At 40.9% G+C, this 19,297-nt stretch overlaps 1 protein-coding gene across 3 annotated transcripts in view; it reads right to left on the bottom strand.

The window, feature by feature from the left end:
* Window positions 1-19,297, bottom strand: part of akt3a (v-akt murine thymoma viral oncogene homolog 3a) — an 86,955-nt gene that overhangs the window by 31,829 nt on the left and 35,829 nt on the right. For all 3 annotated transcript variants that reach the window (XR_004337647.1, XM_032552558.1, XM_032552559.1), the window contains exons 4-10: window positions 18,049-18,160; window positions 13,928-14,072; window positions 12,266-12,397; window positions 12,112-12,177; window positions 10,501-10,569; window positions 6,608-6,730; window positions 5,836-5,964 (exon numbers count right to left, since the gene is read on the bottom strand). Coding sequence is in view for 2 of the 3 variants with exons in the window: in XM_032552558.1 (XP_032408449.1) it covers window positions 5,836-5,964; window positions 6,608-6,730; window positions 10,501-10,569; window positions 12,112-12,177; window positions 12,266-12,397; window positions 13,928-14,072; window positions 18,049-18,160 (776 nt within the window). In the remaining variant the exon portion in view is untranslated. The remainder of the gene's footprint in view (window positions 1-5,835; window positions 5,965-6,607; window positions 6,731-10,500; window positions 10,570-12,111; window positions 12,178-12,265; window positions 12,398-13,927; window positions 14,073-18,048; window positions 18,161-19,297) is intronic.

Below are 19,297 nucleotides of genomic sequence, written 5' to 3'. Positions count from 1 at the left end.
CATGTGACAGAATGTGGAGGAAAAAAAAGTTGAAGTGGTCTTAATTCTCCTGCGAGGCGCCGCGCGTGGAAGTAAATAAGTGAGTTACGAGAGAGATTTTTTTTTTTTTTTTTTTAATGTGTGAATATGTTTGCGTGTGAATCAAGCTGGTCACCCAGTTGGCAGCTGCAGGGAAGAGCTGAGGGAATGAAGCGCGCCGCCAGCTCCAGATACACACTTCTGACTGGTACGGCTGGAGGGATAACACCGGCTTAGACTGCTGGGAGACTGTCAGACACACTCATACACGGCAGATGGAATATTTATCCATCCTCATCAAATTCATAAAGTTTGGAGAGTGAGGCAAACGGGGAGATGTTTAGTGTTGTTTGGGTGCACACACACACACACACCCACACACACACACAGAGGGCTGCAGTTTATGAAATTCAGAGCAGATTGGGGGGGGGGGACTGCTTTTGGTGCTAATCTACTCTGAACTGTATGTTGCATCTTTTGCATAAAGAAATAGTACAGAGACGTAGATAAATCAGTTTTTCCACTCGCCAAGGCATATAGTCGATTTCTTTCCCCCACATGATATAATATGATTTTTAAAACAAATTTAAAATAAAAAGCATAAATTGTCGTTTTTCGCATCAACTCTAGTCAGCTTTCCTGTCCCTCCTGGTCAGCATGATGCTGCCACCACCACCATGTTTCTCTGTACGAAAACCTGGTAAAAAAGCCTAACAGTTGAGTTTTAGTTCCACCTGAGCAGAGATGAACAGTTTTCCTCTACATGGTTTGCAGCAAACCGTAAACACAACTTCTTTCGTCTATCTCCCGGCGATGGATTTATTCCTGCCACATACAGCTAAGCTCTGTTACTGAGCTGTGGATCTCTGCAGCTCCTCCAGAGTCACCGCCTCTGCTGCCCAAATATTAAACCCTTAGCATGTCATGACAGTCATGAGTCACACAGCAGCAGTCTTCAGTCAGAAGCCTCTTTAGATTTGCTGCGAGACTGACAGCTACCGGAAAACGACTGAAAATATTTGGATGATGTAAGTTACGACAACATTTTGTCCCTTTGGGATAAATAAAGTATTTTTGAAATTAATGAATACATCCACACACACAAACAAGAGTAAACTATTCCTCACTTTCCTATCAAACACAAACATTATGCACTACTAGTATCAAATAAAATACACCAAACTTTGAAGCTGCGGCGTGAAAAAACGCAAAGAAAAGTTCAACGGGAGTGAATAAAAAAAATGTTTCTTTTTCGCAAGGCTCTGTACGCATGTGCACGTAGCTGTGTGTTTTAGGTTGACCCATGACTGAAGGAGGTGGTGGCAGCTCGGCTGCAGGCAGGGAACAGATTAATCCACACAGAGCCAGAATGCTGCCCTACAGCCCCAGGCGCCGAGGCATCGGGGTGTGTGCGCGCATGTGTGTGTGTGTGTGTACAATTTAGTAACAGAGCTGACAAATAAATGGGACAAGACGAGTTAGGGACAATTTAAACCATCAGCAGGAAAGATGGAGCTGAGATTAAAAGCAGCAGAGAGAGAGAGAAGGTCCTGACCCGTCCCGACCCGACCCGGTCCCCACCGGGGCCGCCATGTGGCAGCTAGCTGCTGTCCACTGGACGGGGGGCTTTGGCAAAGTGGCCATGACTACACGGGACAGGACAGGCGCACAACGCCTGTGGCTGCACCAGCACAGATAGCCAGCAGGGGAGCACACACACACACACACACCCACACACACACCTCATATACTGTGGCCATACAATCCCATATTGCTGATGTCAGACACAGACCTTCTCTCTGCACAGTGTCATTATTTGGAAACGGGTCTACCCTGACAATCTGCTAGCATTTCTCAAATGTTCCGCTAACAGCTGAGTGCGCCACTATGTTTGTAAAACATTTACAGTAGAAAGGTCACATATACGGCACACCAAAATAAAAGAGAAACGCACACGCTGGAATGGAAAAGGACCAGATCCACCCCCTTTTAACACTTGCAAAACTGCCACAAAGAAATGTGTCAAACAGAAAATATGGAGGAAAGAGCAGAGAAAACACTCCCCACGTGTCCCATCTCTCTGTTCATTATTCTCACGTTGACGTTGTTCTTTCTTTTTTTATTATTTGCTGTGGCCTTCCTTGAAACAACAACACCTCGAGCTAACGCTTAGCGTCTTCAGTGGTGCAGAGAGTCGGTCTTCCCTCACTCCTCATCTGCCCCTTTCCACAGACAGCAAAAAAAGCAGGAACCATCCGACTTCCACTCCTGTAACCCTGAAATATTTTCTCGTCTTCCTCCAGGCCCCCACCTCACCCCCTCTCTGAGCCCCCCTTCCTCTTTTTAATCCCGGCTACTTTGCATCTCTGTAACTTGGCTCCGAGCGCACCGTGTTATTTTTACACGCGGGCGAGCAGAGTGTGCGGGCGGGCGGGCGGGCGAGTGGCGGTGGTGTAGATTTCCAGGGTTTTTTTTTTCTTCTTTTTTTTTTTTTTCGAGCACCTTCCTCCAACCTCGCCCATCTGCCGCCATCTGCCTCGCTTCAGCCCGCACTTTCCACAGCACTGACACACACACACACACACACACAAATGCACACAGAGACGCACATCCTGTGAAAAAATAACCAACAGCCTCCAATCAGCTTTTGGCACGCAAAGGAAGGGACTACAAAAAAAGGCACAAAATGCTGCGCCAAATTGTCCTCCATACTTTTTTTCTTTGAGTGGGATCTACACTCTGCCTCTTTTCTCCTCCTGTCTTTACATCCACATCTCCATCGCTCCGTCTCCACCACCTACAGTCCCCCGCATCCATCTCGCCAGTTGATCCGCTGGCCTCCCGCTGAGGCAGCGCTGACGGCTGGACAGCGTACGGCAGCAGCAGAAGAAGAAGAAGAAGAAGAAAAAAAAGGAGTACAAGAATGTGGCTGTTTCGGCGTGTGTTTGTGTGCCCTTTTCCAGTTCAACCAGCAACACCCTCATTCACACTCAGCTGCATATTTACTCTTCACCCTGATATTATGAAGTCTGAGAAATACGAATTCAAATATACTCACAAAAGGAAACACAATATGTGTTTGTGAGAGCCACCGGAAATTAGTGTGTACCCAAAAACTGTCCTCAAGTAAGAGTAGCACGACTTCAGCATATTTTTTACTCAAGTACATCTAAAAAAGTAGCTGTCCAAGAAATGACTTGAGTAAAAAAACTATTTGGTATAAAGTACGATCAAACATCATTAAATATTTCAAAATTACACCAGATGGATTGTCTTTGGTATTTTAATAGTCAAAATGAAAATAATTCATATATAAATGACATAATTTCAAACTAAAATTGTGCAACTGAAAATATTTTTCTCAAATAATTTTGTTTTCTATATAAAATGTATGAAACTCTAACACAAACTGCAGTTGTGTTTCTGTGTCTGGTGAATGTTTGGTTAAAACAAATGTGTTCTTTATACAGTGAAGTTACTTACAGTGGGTGGAGAATCCAGAAGTTTTACTCAAGACTATTCCTGTCGCGATAAGTAATAAATCGACTGATCGTATGACACATTAAAATGAGCTCAGCAATTTGCATTTACGTTTAATTATCCTTTTTCTCTCTTCCTACCAAAAACTGGATCACAAAAGTCTCCAGTCTGGTGCTTTGGTCTCCACTAGCCATTTTGTAAAGGATCATTTTGTTTACAGAGACTTCATAATTATTTATGTTTTGTTTTAAAAAGGGCTTCCACTTCCACTGTTAAATATTCACTAGTGTTTACAGTTTACTGACCCTTGAGGATGTGCTCTTGCATTATTGTGCCATTACCATTATATTACTTAAAAATGGTGTCATTACAATATTACAATATTGTCATTTATCACAGTAAGTTCTGGGCCAATTTATCGTCCAGCTAAATTTGTTATCAAAATAGGCTGACTCAAGAGTAGCGATATTTCATAAAAATAAAAAAAGAAAGAAAAGAAGTTACTCAATTAAAAGTAAAAAAAAAGAAAAACTCCAAAAAGTGATGTTTTTCCAAAAAGTTACTCATGTAAATGTAACTAGTTACCACCCTATTACTCGTTTATCTAAGTATCAGTAAAGCCGATCAGACGGGGCTGCTGTTAGATGAACAGGCGCTGCGACATGAGACACCATGTATGGGGGGCCGTCCTGGTGGAGAGACGCCGCCTAATGGACGGGACGCCTGTGGACGCCACAGATGCTTTGATGTCGTACAAGGCCTCAGTCAAGCTGCACGCTTTACGGAACAGACCCCTGACGATGGTGTCACTCATCAGCTGATTAAAGCTACACAGAGGGTGGGTGCTGTCAAAGTTGGAAAGAAATTCATCACTGCTTAGTCACCGTGTTCAACTGACGTGTTACAACCGCACTTCATGTCACATCTGTTATTCTACCTTTCATATGCAGCTCATTTTATCTCATCTGTGGCTCATCTTGATTATTTAAATAGACGTAGCTCATCCTAGGCTACGTCTACGTCTCACCCACCTGTTGCTGAGCACTGCCGGTCAGCTGACTGTGATAACGCCTTGATGTTTTACACATACTGACAGAAGAAAAGAAAAAAGAAGCTATTTGGTTGTTACCAGTAGGAAAACTGGAAAACTAAAGGAGCCCCACCCATCCCACTCATCTAAGTAAAGCCGGTTTAAAACTACAGTTGCCATGCCACCAGCTGGTTGGCAAGCTGTTTCACAGAGGACCTATGAAAAATGCAAACAGTCACGGTGTGTAAACCGAAGGAGCATCAGCTATCAATCTCATTAGATTAACACCTTTTTATAGAAACTATGTTTTCCTGATAAGCAGCAAGGCGGCACAATATCAAGAAAACCTATAATTCTGACCGTATTACTGAATATCGATTATGATTAACCTCCATTTTGTGACTCTTTCTTTTGATTCACCACAATTTCACCCAGCATCACACCCACTAAAAATATCCATCAGGTATGGGCGTCAAAGGCAGTGATAGTCTATGCAACAGGTCAAATATATTATTGACAAGCAGTATGTGCATGCATGCTGCTTGCATATATAACATGTTATTACATTTAAGCAGTTCTTTGCTATTGTGATATTGCAAACATTGATACTGCAATGACAATTTCTATCTAGCGGGCTAGCTACCAGAGCAGATACCAGCTAATATTAACTTGTCACACTTACATTGACTTTAGTCAATGTATAACAAAATACAATGTTATAGCTAGTGTTACTCTAGCTGCATATAATCTAGATTATCAAATGGAAATTCATTTGATAATGTACGTTTAGATCACATGCATGTTTGTTTCACTATTTCTGTGAACAGTGATACAATGAATCTTTAAAAAATTTGAATTTCTTTCAAGGCTTCTATACTATAAGCACTTTGATCTGCCTTGTTGCTGAAAATGTGCTATATAAATAACCTTTACCTTTATCTGTACTGTCAGACCGTTTCTGGTCCATTCTTAGCTGGTCCAAAATGTAAAAACGACCCAAAACTGGAAGTTTGGACGTTACATTCAAGACCTTTCTCAATAAATATGAAAAGAAGACATGAATCAAGTCATTTGTTATTGCAGTAGTATAATCCTAGACACTAAAAAAATGGCACAGAGAATTTCTCTATCTCATTATCCATCAGACTTTGGACGGTAGATAGGTTTGCAGGTCTAGGTTGGGTTTAGGCCATTTCTTTTGAATATACACATATGCCTTTAAGAGCATGCCCTCTGCAATAAAAGACGAGTTTATTATACACTTCTTCACCTGGGCTTTACAATTTACAATTAGCATAAAGCGTTACCTCTGGAGCGAGGTACTCTGGCGTTCCACAGAAGGTCTTCATTGTAGCAGCATCAGTGATGCCCTCCTTGCAGAGTCCAAAATCTGTGATTTTTATATGACCGTCTTTATCCAGCATCAGGTTTTCCAACTGGACCCAAAACAAAAGACACAAGCGATTGTCATCATCCATCACTGAGAAGCACCACAATACCTACAGTGAAGGGCTTTGTTGACAGATCAAGGACAATTGTGTGGACAGTGACGCCAAGATTTAACCTCTCCAAAGCAGGAGAGCAGAGGCGGACACATAAACACCAGCAGTGTGTAAGGCAGTAACAGGCACACTCAAAACACACAACTGAAGAAATGAGGGAAATAAACTTCAGGCATGTTGTGGAGCCACTCAACCTTTTAATTTTAATGGCTGAAGTGTTTTTCTCACTCTGCGTCTGCCTTTTCTCTTTCTTTTTTTTTTTTTCTCTCCTGTTTTCTTGGCTGCTGTCAGCGGGTCTGAGGCCAAGGCTGCCAGGCAGGCGCTCAGACGGAGCAATCTACCTCTCTACCTCTGTGGCATCAGCACCTCCCCGCCCCCCATCTCCCCTCACCCCCATCTTCTCTGCTTTGTGTCGGTTTCTGTCCCACTTTTTAATTACAACCGATTCTGAGCCACTTGTCTCAACCTGGACAAATAAAACCTAAATAAACGAAAGACACACAACTGTGGAGCTGTAAAGGAGAAAAAAAAGTGCCCCCCTCCAGCCTCCCCTTTTTACTCCTTTGGTTGTGTTTACCTTGAGGTCCCGGTACACAATCTTGGCTGAATGCAGGTAGTTGAGAGCTGAGACAATCTCGGCGCCGTAGAAGCGCGTGCGCTCCTCGGAGAACACTCGCTCTCTGGACAAATGGAAAAACAGCTGCAGGAGAAGGAGAGAGGGAGAGAGAGAGGGGTGAGAGTAAGCAAAAAAAGAAAGGAAAAAAAGGGTAAAGGGGGGTAGACAGCAGGGACGGCACAGCAATAATTACTGATTTATTGGAGGAAATTAGCACAACACAAACTGGCTGCCCGCACCATATTGAGATGATAGATAGCGGAGGGGAGAGTGATAGTCGGGGGGGCTGGCGTCTCGGAGGAGGGTTGGTGGAGGCGCCCGGCAGCTGGCGCCTCATCTAGCAGCCCCCCACCCCTCCCAAACCACCTACCCTCCGTACTGCACATACTTCTTCCATGTTACCCTCTGGGCTGCGTTGGCACGGTGCTGGCGAGGAGCGATGGGGGCCAAATCACCGGGTTTAATCAATACAGCATTCCAGTTAAAGACGGAGCGACGATGGCTGCCACAGCCGCCACCTTCACAATCCTACCTCCGCTGCAGCACTCATTACCGGCCTAACCGGCTTCGTCCTCTCGGGCCTCCATCTTTACTTCCTACGTTCTCACATCTGGTGTTGGAACGAGACTAATTCTATACCAAACAATTCATTTTTAACCCCCCCATGTGGGTTTACCTCATACCATGGGGGAAATAAGTATGGAACACAACCTCTTTTTTGTTTCATAAATACATTTCTAACAGGGCTGTTAGCATGAAATTCACATTAGCTACAGGTAAAAACTTAAATAATATATCAATCAATCAATTAATCACTCAAAAAAACACATTACATCTACATTCATCAAGAATGTAGATGAATGTACATTCATCTACATTCATGTAGATGAATGTAGATGAATTCATCTATATGAGTAAATAGGAGCAAGAAGAAGAAAAACCTTATAAAAACCTGCCCCTTTCTCAACAATTACAAAATAAATCTTTTTGCTCTCATGGCCGCATATATAAAATGAAGACTATAACTTACAAACAATATATCATTCTCCTCATTGTTAAAAAGTGTATGACAATCTTTTTTTTTCTTATAAAGTAGTTTAAATTGGTTTAAAGTAGATTAAAGTAAAGTACATTTTTTCAAATCCTCATCCAAACTATTCCATAATTTGACTCCAGGCACCAAAATGCACATTTGTTTTAAAGTAGTCCGCACAATTTTACTTTCGAAATCATACGCTTCCCCTCGCTGTCAGATGTCAAGTTAACACAGGGCTACACATGTGGCCTCGGACTGACACAAGCCTGCTGTGCAATACCACTCAAGTTGTACAAATTACCCATTAGACCAAAGGCCACAGGTCTCCCATTAATTGTACAGGGAGGTTTGCATATAGAGACTGGAGTGACGCTTACAGACCACCTTGCTCAGAGGTCTTTCGTGTCTAATCGTGAGAGAGTGTGTGTGAGAGAGAGAGAGAGGACCAGGGGGGTAGAAACGACAGGTGGGCCTTCATCAGTGCACTGGCAGCTGTGACTGTGGCAGGTTTGTAATGGTTTGCGAGTGGATGTGTTCGTGTGGCATGCGTGGTCACAATTTGTCCATCTAGGTAAAAATGTCCTCCGTGTGTGTCGTTGCTGGTGTTCTCTTGGTGTGTGTTTGCTCAAGCCTGGCACCGGCCTGAGCCGCATAACTAACTGGGAGGGGAGCAGGTGACAGTTGCACTAAGGGAATGAACCAAGATTGCAAAAACGGCCCGATTAAAAATTTGAGAAATGGAAAAGTGAGGGAATCCAAACTCATTTCCTCTTTGACTGTTATTCGGGCTACCTGTCTGCCCCTTAGGTGTGTTTGTAAATAGGCACGAGCAGCAGAGGAATGGGAGAGAAAAGAAAGATGAGAAGGCAAGACAGAGGCCAGTTGGTTGGCAAAGAACTGCTAGGAAGAATCCAACAGAGAAACTTTAGCCCCTTCTAGAGTGTTTGTGCTTTCGTTTGCTGCACTGCTGTGGATTTATACTGTTCATAACTTAAAAAGTTCTGCAATTCTCCAATGAACAGCTGCATGTACAGTGCCTTAAAGGAGTATTACCTTGAGATTTCTTCTGTTTTTGCTTTTTGTGTCACGCTAAAAATGTTTCCAGTCGTAAAAGACGTTTTTTGTTTTACTCAGATTATCTGAGTACCGTATTTTCCGCACTATAAGGCGCACCACATTATAAGGCGCTTAGAATAGACGCTACAGTAGAGGCTGGGGTTACGTTATGCATCCATTAGATGGAACTGCGCTAAAGGGAATGTCAACAAAATAGTCAAATAGGTCAGTCAAACTTTATTAATAGATTACAAACCAGCGTTCTGAAAACGCCGTTCATTCCCAAAATGAATAAACAGCTGTTTTATTATTTTCCCCGAGGTAAAGTCAGTGACGTGGTATTTTCGTGACACAGTTTATCTTGTAACAACAGCAAGGTACAACATATAGTGGAGGGGAACCTTTCCTCAATTCAATAAACACGTAAAAAACAGTCTGATACTGTTACGGTAAATCAAACGTTAGTGCAATCACAATATATATCCACTTCTGCACCATTGATTCGTTCATGTTAAATTCTCTCGCTGCTGCTCTATTCCCGTGTTCTACTGCGTGACTGATCGCCTTGAGCTTAAACTCTGCGTCGTAAGCGTGTCTCTTAATAGGAGCCATTTTGGGGTCTTTACACAAAACCCAGCGTGCACCGCGCGCTTCTTCTTCTACGGGGGAAAATGAAGTCGGAGGCTGCTTACCGTAGTTGCGAGACCTGTTGTGGCTCAATATTGGTCCATATATAAGGCACACCGGATTATAAGGCGCACTCTCGGCTTTTGAGAAAATTGAAGGTTTTTAGGTGCGCCTTATAGTGCGGAAAATACGGTAAATATAAAAAACAGTTTTCCAATTATGATTTTATTACAACAACTAGTCTAATAACTAGCCTTGCCATCTTTGGATGCAAGAAGTGCCATTCAGCATTTGTGAAGATTGGAGGGGGAATTTTGGCCCACTCTTGTACGCTGAATTGCTGAAAACTGAATTGGGGGTAGCAGTAGCTAATTGCTATAGAATCTACTTCTTTTTAAGAAACAATGTTGAGTGTATTTGTTACATAAAAAAAAATAAATAAATGTTAGGGTACTTGATTACAGAGGAAAGACTATAAATGAATGCCACACTTTTCAGATTTGTTTTTGTCCAAAACAATGTGTACAATGTACAGTTTTTTCCACTTTACAATAATTCCTACACAAACTTACTAAACTTTAAAGTACTTCATGTTGGTGTGCGTATCACATAAAATCTGAACAAATACACCAAAATTTGGGGTGTGAGGTGATAAAAGCGGCCATTTTGCCTTTTAGTCTGTTCCTGACATCAAACTCAGGATTTATTATTGTTTTCTTCATTTTCACTACAATAAAAGGTGGTCAGTGATTGTAACACGGCTGATTTATACACGTTTGTTAATTAAAATAAATAAATAACTCAAGCAAATGAACAAATTAAAGAATTTAGATTTTTGTAGCTCAGTCCTTTTATTCTCATTTTAAGTGTGGTTTCTCAAATCACATGCATTATCCTTAGTGTACTAAAACTAACTTTAACTGCTTTATTCCTCTCCCCCCCCCCCAAAAAAAACATTTTGATAAGACACTACAGAGCTATCCCTAGCTTCATCACAGTGTGGAGTCAGTTGACTGTAGAGTGAGCGGAGCGCTAATTGCTGACGGTTGCTGTGGTGTAGTTGCGGTTCAACTGGCTGTTTAAAGCAGCAACATAAACTCAGCTAACCACAAATATGTGTTTGTATGAGACTTACCTCCCCTCCATTCACGTACTCCATGACAAAACAGAGACGGTCTTTAGTCTGGAATGAATACTTCAGCGACTGAAACAAACAAACAAAAAAAAAACACACACATTTCCAATGAAATTAACAAAGTGCATTTATGTGTGTGTGTGTGTGTGTTACAAACACAGCTGCATTCGGTGGGCAAGCCCAACGCACAGACCTGCATTTACTGAGACTCTCGTTTTTCTAAGAATACACAGAGGAGCTGGTTATTCTTTGGGGAATTTGGACAATATAGTAGCATCCAGATTTCCCTTGTGTTCCTGCAACGCCACAAATATTACCTGTTACAGATCAATAAACCAAGTACTAACAAACCTATATTTTCATTTTGCCTGTTTAACATGTCTTTGTGCCCACATCCTCTCACCCTAAAGTAAACGGCGAAGTGGGAGAACAATTGTGAGCGCAGGTGGAACTCTAGTCCCATTGTAGCCAAGACAGCAGGCACAACAAAACATCATCATACTTAGCTTCCAACTGTTTATGCCTCTGTGCGATTGTTCAAAGAAAGTACCGTTCGAGTATGTGTGTGTCTGTGTGTGTGGATTAAATGTGTGCACGTGTTTTCTTTTGAGGGGAAAAGGCTGCTGAGCAAAAGAACAGTTGGTCGCCGCCTCTTTGTGGCTGCAGGTGTGACGGGGGTGAACGCAGATACGAACTATAATTGCTCCCTTGATGAACATGCGCATCCGCGTGCTTGTGTACGTTAAAAGACGGGGTGAGAGAAAGAAAAAAGCCAACAACCGAAATCAATTAAGTCCAAACGACTGATGGCGGTGCTCCGTCTACAGAAAGGTCAGAGATGCTGATGATAAATGCGCACATATTGGAGACGCTGTGAGAAACTGCATGATTTTCAGCCCTAACCAGCGGCCAGTTGGCGGGAAAACTTCAAAATTTAATTCAGATAACACTCCATACCTGGTTTTGCTGATTGCAACACTCTTCGGTGTTGACATAGTTACTGAGAAGACTCAGAGGAACCCATTTGCAGTATCAGTATGTTGTTAAACATCCAGTCAAAAGCTATTTGAAAGGAAATTGTATTTCTACAGCATGTTTACTGTTCACTCAGTAAACTGCAAGAGAGCAAGAGAGAGCAGTACATGCAGTAGAAAACGGGAAGGCTGAATGTGTTTCATCTAACTTGCTTTGCTTTATTATTTTGAGCTTTCAAATGTCTGTCATAGTGGTCCACTTGGTGGAACTTTCGCCTTGCAGGTCCCGACCTGGCATGCCAACGCCAATGACTGCACTACTTACAAATATAAAATAATGGAGGAAGTTTAACATGGGAATACTAATCATTTTGTAGTTGTTTTAAATAATAGTAAAACCCTGTTTTACAGCGACTGCCCTCTCACAAAGCAGCTCTTAACATAAATTCGTAATGTCTGGTCACAGCAGGAACGATAGACAATAATATTGTAATAATGATTTAAACTCTGTTCTTTTATCCTCTAATATTCTAGAATTGATAATGACAGATCAAAGCATTAACAAATTTAAATTAGGCATAAAACATTCATCTGTGCTTTGATGTTACAGATTCTGTTGCGTGTATGAGATACTTACAGTGAGAAAAGGATGCCTGGTGTTTTTCAATACTCTGCTCTCTGTGAGTGTGTGAGCAACTTCATCCTGTACACACAACACGGAATAAAACCATTTTCAGTGTGCGACGTGGAAATGCAACAAAATGTTATTTACACAACTGCATTTGACAAACCTTGGCTATGATGACTTCTTTTTTAAGGATTTTCATGGCGTAATACTTCCCGCTGGCCTTTTCCCGGACAAGGATGACTTTACCAAACGTTCCCTTTCCCAGCAGCTTCAGGTAGTCAAAGTCACTCATCGTCTGTTGTTGTGAAACAAAGAAGAGTCGCTGTCAAAGTAAGACGCTGTAGGCTTGTTGAGAACTCTGCTAAAATCTGAGTCTGAGACATTTAATATATCCAGAGACAGTAATGAGCAAAAGAGTGAAATATTTTTATTTTACTGAATTGTTAAATAAATGCCTGTGAAGCCAGCTTTTTTTGTGTCTGTTTTCAGTCATGCGTCATGTTAGAGAAGTCTTGCTGACATTTATAGGAAGATGTTTTGAAATGAGTTAAAAACTTCTTCCAAAAGAATAGATAATTTTATTGTCATTAACAATGTCTATTTTTCCTCACAGTCACTAACGTCTTGAGGTTACAGTAGAAGTTTGATAAAAACAGAAAAGAATAAGAAAAATAGATTTAAAAAAAAACCCAACATAAAACAAAGTGAGAGACTCCCTCATTTCTCTAGTTTACATGGATGCAGCACAGGGAGTTTCTTTTTTGAAGTGTTTTTAAAAATCTGAAACTCTATTTTTATTTGAACAGGAAGCAAAAAAAAAAATGTCAGTAGCAAAATAGCTTAAAGCTACAGCAATAAACATGTAATCACAGAGGATTTTCTTAAGGCAACAATCATAGAGACTCTCGAAAATAAGAGTAGATAATTAAATATTTCTACCTAATTTGTGTGAGGAGGGAGGCCTACTGAGGGAGGCCTAGTGATAGTGATAGCCTGAAGTTAATTAACAACTTGTTGACCCAAGTGGAGCTGTAAATCAGGTCACGCTCCTTTAGGACAGTAAATGCAACGCTACAATTTCAGTAACTGCTTGGGAGCAAATTATTCATTATTTTCACTAACAATCTGCTTTAATAAGCAAAAAAACAGAATTAAAATAGAGTAGAATAGTCATTTATTAACTTCACTTCCTACAGCAGCACAGAAACAAAATATACCCAATTGAATATGAAAATATCTAAAAACAATGTACATTGTATATTAATAAAATACCGATAGACAATAAAAATAAATAGAAACCTGAAAACTGGGAGATTTTTGATATATACAGTACAGACCAAAAGTTTGGACACACCTTTTAATTCAATGAGTTTCCTTTATTTTCATGACTCTTGACATTGTAGAATCACACTGAAGGCATCAAAACTATAAATAACACATGTGGAAATATGCACTAAACAAAAAAGTGTAAAACAACTGAAAATACCCCTTATATTCTAGTTTCTTCAAAGTAGCAACCTTTTGCTGTGATTACTGCTTTGCACACACTCTGCATTTTCTTGATGAGCTTCAAGAGGTAGTCACCTGAAATGGTTTTCACTTCATAGGTGAGCCCTGTCAGGTTAATAAGTGGGATTTCTTGCCTTATAAATAGTCATGAAAATAAAGAAAACCCATTGAATTAGAAAGGTGTGTCCAAACTTTTGGTCTGTACTGTATATATCCAACCAATTAAAATTTTTAAATAGATAAAGTTATTTAAATTTTAGCTAACATGGAGCAGAGAAACAGCTGTGACGACGTGCATTAAGACTGTGTGCAGCACCTTGCGTTTGTGGTGTGTAGTGGAGACGTCCATTTCCTCCTCCACCATGTTGTCAATATTGGAAGTGGGGCTGCACTGGATCCTCTCCTCCTCTTGTCTCTGCAGCTTGTCTGCCACCATCTGGATAGCCTCTGTCCACTCATCTCTGGTGATGGAAACAGTTATTAATTTTTGTCAGCTCTGATGAAGCTTCTTGCTTGTTTTCAGCACGACATTCTGCACTTAAATGGTTTGTATGTTAAATTTATAGCAGCACAGGCCCAAACAAGCCCAAAAATCTCGCAGGTCAATCCATTCTCACCCCATTCTTAAATTGGGTGACTGATGCATTTCCCACACCGGGTCTTTCAGGTTGCTGAAGTGTTTTTAATTAACATAAACACCTATTTGTTCAATAGAGAAGAAAACACGGTCAGCTAGAGAATCAACCAGATGAGCAATGATCAAAGAGCAGAACTAATGCCTGTCGGCGTGTGCATGGTGGCGTGGGCGTGTGTGTGTGTGTGCGCGTGTGGGGGTGAGCGGGTGTACTCCAACACACCCCAATCCATCAGAGGGAACAATGCATTGTTGTTTGCTAACATCGTTCCTCCCCATTGACTTTCCATTAGCAGTGCTGTTCAACATCTGTTGGGAGGAAGCAAGTGAGTTTGCGTGTCTGGGTGTGCGTGCGGGCGTGTGTGTGGGCGTGTAGATGGGATTCTGCAACAGAAGGCCAGCCGTGCAACAGGATGTGCGGACACATTACGGGGTTTTTAACAATGATGAATGTCATGGATCATACACAGGGCAGTGCTTCGCTCCGCTCTGATACGCCGCAGAGGAGAAATTCAGACGATGGACGCCTGAGAGGAGCAGCAAAAAGTTGGAGCTTTCTGCGCCGACTGCGACTGAATTTAGTAGGTGGTTATGTTAAGTCTACGTACGTGGAAATAATAGTTAGTTGTTATGGATCACATGACTATAATAAGGGATGTCTTTTATGTTTACATACTTCAAGGCAACAACTAACAATTAATATAGTAACGGATTATTCTATCGATTATTCTGACGATTAATAGATTAAGCAGATTTTTTTTTAAAGCTGGCACTTTCTGGAGATTTTTCCATTGAACCAACAAGGCTCATTTTGTACAATATTAGAAATACATTAAAACTATGCACACAAAAAGTTATAAAAAAAAGCAAGTCCTTATTAAAATAAAAAAAGTAAATATTTTATTGCCTAAAATGCAAAACCACAGCATGTATGCTTGATCATTTGTAGCAAAGGATGCATCTGCAGCTGAAAACATCCCAACATCAACATGTAAAAAGCTCTTCTTCTGAACAGTGTAGGGCTGATCTGGTCACTATTCTTTCACTTAATCGAATAATAAATTGGTAGCAAAAAGGGCTTAATAAAAGTTTTTTGTTTAGTTTAGTTTGTTATTTTTTCACAGAGTTTGAATCAGGTGAAGCTAAACGTAGGCTGCTTGAGGAATGCTTGGTAAAGCAAATTTACAGACAAAGGTGGATTCTTTTTTTTTGGCTGAAATGGGAAATGTATATATTTTTTGTACAACTTTGGATTAATTAGGTTGCTATTTCAGAAAATAACCATTTTTCAGTCTATTTACTCCAGATAACTATTAATCTATTACTAAATTAGGTGCCTATTATTTCAATAAATCGATTCATCTCGATTAATCCAATGAATCGATTCAGTCCTAATTATGATGAAGTAGTGTTTTTCCTCACACTGTAGGAACAATACTTGTCTATGCTTTTTGTAATTAGTTTGACTAATTTTACCTTTATTTTACAATTCAAGATGATTGAGAACAAATTCTCATTTTTAACAATGACCTTTTCAGAAAACATCAAAATATCATACAGCAGAAAACAGAAATAAATAAATAAAACTATATTCATACTGACAAAATGTACCAAACGCAAACGATAAGTCAACAGTTTTTAAAAGCAGGTACATCGATCATGTACTATATTTTTGCTGAGTTGATGAAGATCGATATTGAAGTTAGCATTTTGATCATTAGTGTTTTTCTGTATGTTTTTTTCAGTCATTGGATTCAGCACAATAAAATTTTGCAGATGATAGTTTTATTGATGAGTTTGTACCAATTTATTAACCAAGTACAAAGTTCTTCATGCATTGTTAGCTCTGAAGATCTCACGTACAGCCCTGATGTTCACATGTTGTAGCATTCCTAAATCCTCGGGACTCTGCAGGAGCGACGCTGAACATTTTCAAATACATGTACATGCACTGAAGTCCCGATGAGAAAAATATCAATGAAACGTTCCCGAGTCATCGGGGATCACCTCTGTATCTTTTTGTGTTGTGTTAAGCACCCATATGTTCCTTTGAGGGTTCTACAGGATCGGTCGTCTAAACCTAAACGCAGCGCCGTGGCTTTAAGATCTATATTCCTTTCTTCTGCAAAGACTCCGGAGCGTATCCTAGACGCTTCAAAAACAAGGGCAAACTCAAGTTACGCTCCATCCCCGACAGCGGAGCGTTAATTTGTGGCACGAGTGATGATGTGTGTGTGCGCTTGTGCGAACGGGGTATGTGAAAAGCAATGGGAACTCTCTCAAGGTCAGGCAGCAGATAAATGCTCTTTCTTGGTTAAAGTGGGGTTTTTTTGTATAATGAGCCTCTTTTCCTCATTTTTTTTCCCCTTTTGCTAATGAGAGATAATGGGCCTGCCTACAGTCGGGCACCGCGCCAACACGTGCCACCCTCTCCCCGCACGGCTGGGGCTGTAGTAGCTGGAGGCCTGCCAGCACTGGTACAGTAACAGCCCCATACAGTAACACACGCGCACACACACCCACACCCAGTTGTGGCACAATACACACTGCTTTCTTCTTTTCAACAAGCTTTGAGTTTTATTGCTTCAGTGGTGCTGGATATGTGCAAACACTCTAAATCGACAGCAAAACACAAACACATCTGGAGCCGTGTTCGCTGCCAGAGACGCGCACTTTATAAGCTAATTAATAGGAAGTTATGAGATTTATTTTAACTCTGAGAGCTCCATTTGATGATGCGGAGGCAAAACTTCAACAAAAAACATATAACGAGGAGAAACTTGGACGGACAGCTGCAACACACATACACACGCATACACTTATATACATACACGCAACCTCAAAGCGTGCACAGAAGCATCTGTGGTCTTCTGGGCAAAGCTGTTCATTTTCTGGAGATAAACACCTCAGCTCCTCAGAAAGGAACTGAGCAGCTGGAGAATTTATGCCAACACCACTTGAAAGGTCTCCTCTCCACTCCGTCTCTCTCTCAGACACCAACAAAGCACAAACTCTCTACAGTGAAGCCCTTCATATACATACCTCTGCTCCTATTAATGCTGCTGAATATATTGCACCCGATATTTGTTCTATGGTTTATCCAAAGAAATATTCATTTTTAAGTGTGTTTTTTTAATAATTATTTTTACCAACCTGTGTTAAGAATTTTTTTGCTGCTTTTCTACTTTTTGTTTAAATTAAATGGCAATCCTGTGAACTCAATCTGCTCAACTTCAAAGTGGCTTCCTCAAACTATTCAAAAAACAAAACAATACAAGTCTCAGTTTCCACACATGTTCTAGCAGGTACATTTTAGGGAAGCTACCAAACTTCAGCCCTGAGAAATAAACAGACACGAGTATTTATTCTCCAGGTACATAATATCATTTTATAGCATAATTAAGTAACTACATTACCTTCAAAATGCAGTTTATATCAAACATGACATAAAGGAAATCTGACTTCACAATTTGACACCTTGAAGTTGGGCCTCTGTCTCTTTAAGAAGCTCCTGCTCTTTCTGACGCTCCGTCTCCTGCACATTATGTCGTTTACAAACATTTTTAGGAGCGTTGCACTCAGAAGTGGTCTGCACACTCGAAGCGGCACTAGGTGTTTGCTAATTGCTGCTGCCGCTAGTTCATAGGAGCTGAGTGGGGAAGGTGCACCATACTGCTTCCTCTTACTATAGCTCATCAGTGTCAAAACAAACAGTGGTGTTTTTTTGAGAAAACACAGCTAAAAGTGAGGCTGAGCAGGTACATGCTACGATGTTTCAGGATTTAATCTTTTAAGGAACCAACCGTTCATCAGGCGAATCCACATGGAAGGTCCTTTCAATGACAGTGGTCCACTGAAGGCAGCGTATGATGAAGGTGTTTGGCTTCGGCCTCTCTGTCTTCATCAGCTGGCATTCTGGAATAAAAGCCCAAGTAGTGAATTGTTAGGAGAAAGGATTTTATCCTCAAAACACAAAATAAAGAGAGCAAAGCAAAATTTATAAGAAGTTCAGATCTCAAGAAGACAACTGAAAGAAGTTCAGTTTCTTTTCTTAATTATTGTAGACTTAAAATTGTCAAGTTAGTTTTTTTTAATGTATTTCAGTTTTTATTTCTTATGTAAGATAAATATCATAAAAAGAAATAAATGTACAGTACAGACCAAAAGTTTGGACACACTTTCTAATTGAATTCAATGAGAAGGTGTGTCCAAACGTTTGGTCTGTACTGTACCTTTTTCCAGTCAGCCCTGCATGATCACTTTTAAAGTGCTTTAATGTTGGCTGCAGCCTCTATATAGCTGGAAACTCACTGGGAGTCTTACGCTGAAACAACAAGTTGTCATGAAGAGAACACAGTTCGTGTTTTAATTTGTTGGTGTAAAAATAGGAAATCACTCCGAAAGCCGATAACTTAAAAAAAGCTGCTTTCTTGTGCCAAAGGATCTTATGTGTTGCGTCGCACACGCATCTGGCGGCTCTCCGATGAGACACATTTCTATGAGAACAGGCAGCCCAGTAGGCCGTTATTACACAGAAGCATAATACAGTACACAAACACAGAAACGTCGGCATACAGAGCCAGATGGGTCTGTGAGCTCGCTGTGGGAAGGAATGCATCTTCATTGTCCCCTCAGCAGTCTCTGTGCTTATGAAGGACATGAAGTGGTGTAAAACAGCATTACGATCCATCTTCTGTCCTCTCATCTGCCCCGCTTGTTCTACACGGCTCAGCCTTCATTTCCTCTCGTTTCCCCTCTCCTCTCCTTTTTGACTTCCTGTCCGTCCAATCAGAGCCTCTGCTTCCTTTATCTCTCCTGTCTGTCCATCACATCTCCTATCACTTTCTCCTAACAGGATTTGTACACGCTTTTTTCCCCCTTGTCTTTTATTTTTTACATTTTCCTTTCAAGACATTTGCAGACTGAAAATGTCAGAGTTCCCAGTTCTTCTAGTGTTTTTGTTCAGTACTTTAAGGAAAAACATGCATTGTAGAGAGTGTGCTTTACATATGAAACTTGAAAGACACAAGAAAAACGGCGAGGAAGATAAGA

Source organism: Xiphophorus hellerii, chromosome 22 (genome assembly GCF_003331165.1).
Source record: "Xiphophorus hellerii strain 12219 chromosome 22, Xiphophorus_hellerii-4.1, whole genome shotgun sequence".
Classification (NCBI taxonomy): Eukaryota; Metazoa; Chordata; class Actinopteri; order Cyprinodontiformes; family Poeciliidae; genus Xiphophorus; species Xiphophorus hellerii.
This window is presented reverse-complemented; position numbering and strand designations above follow the sequence as displayed.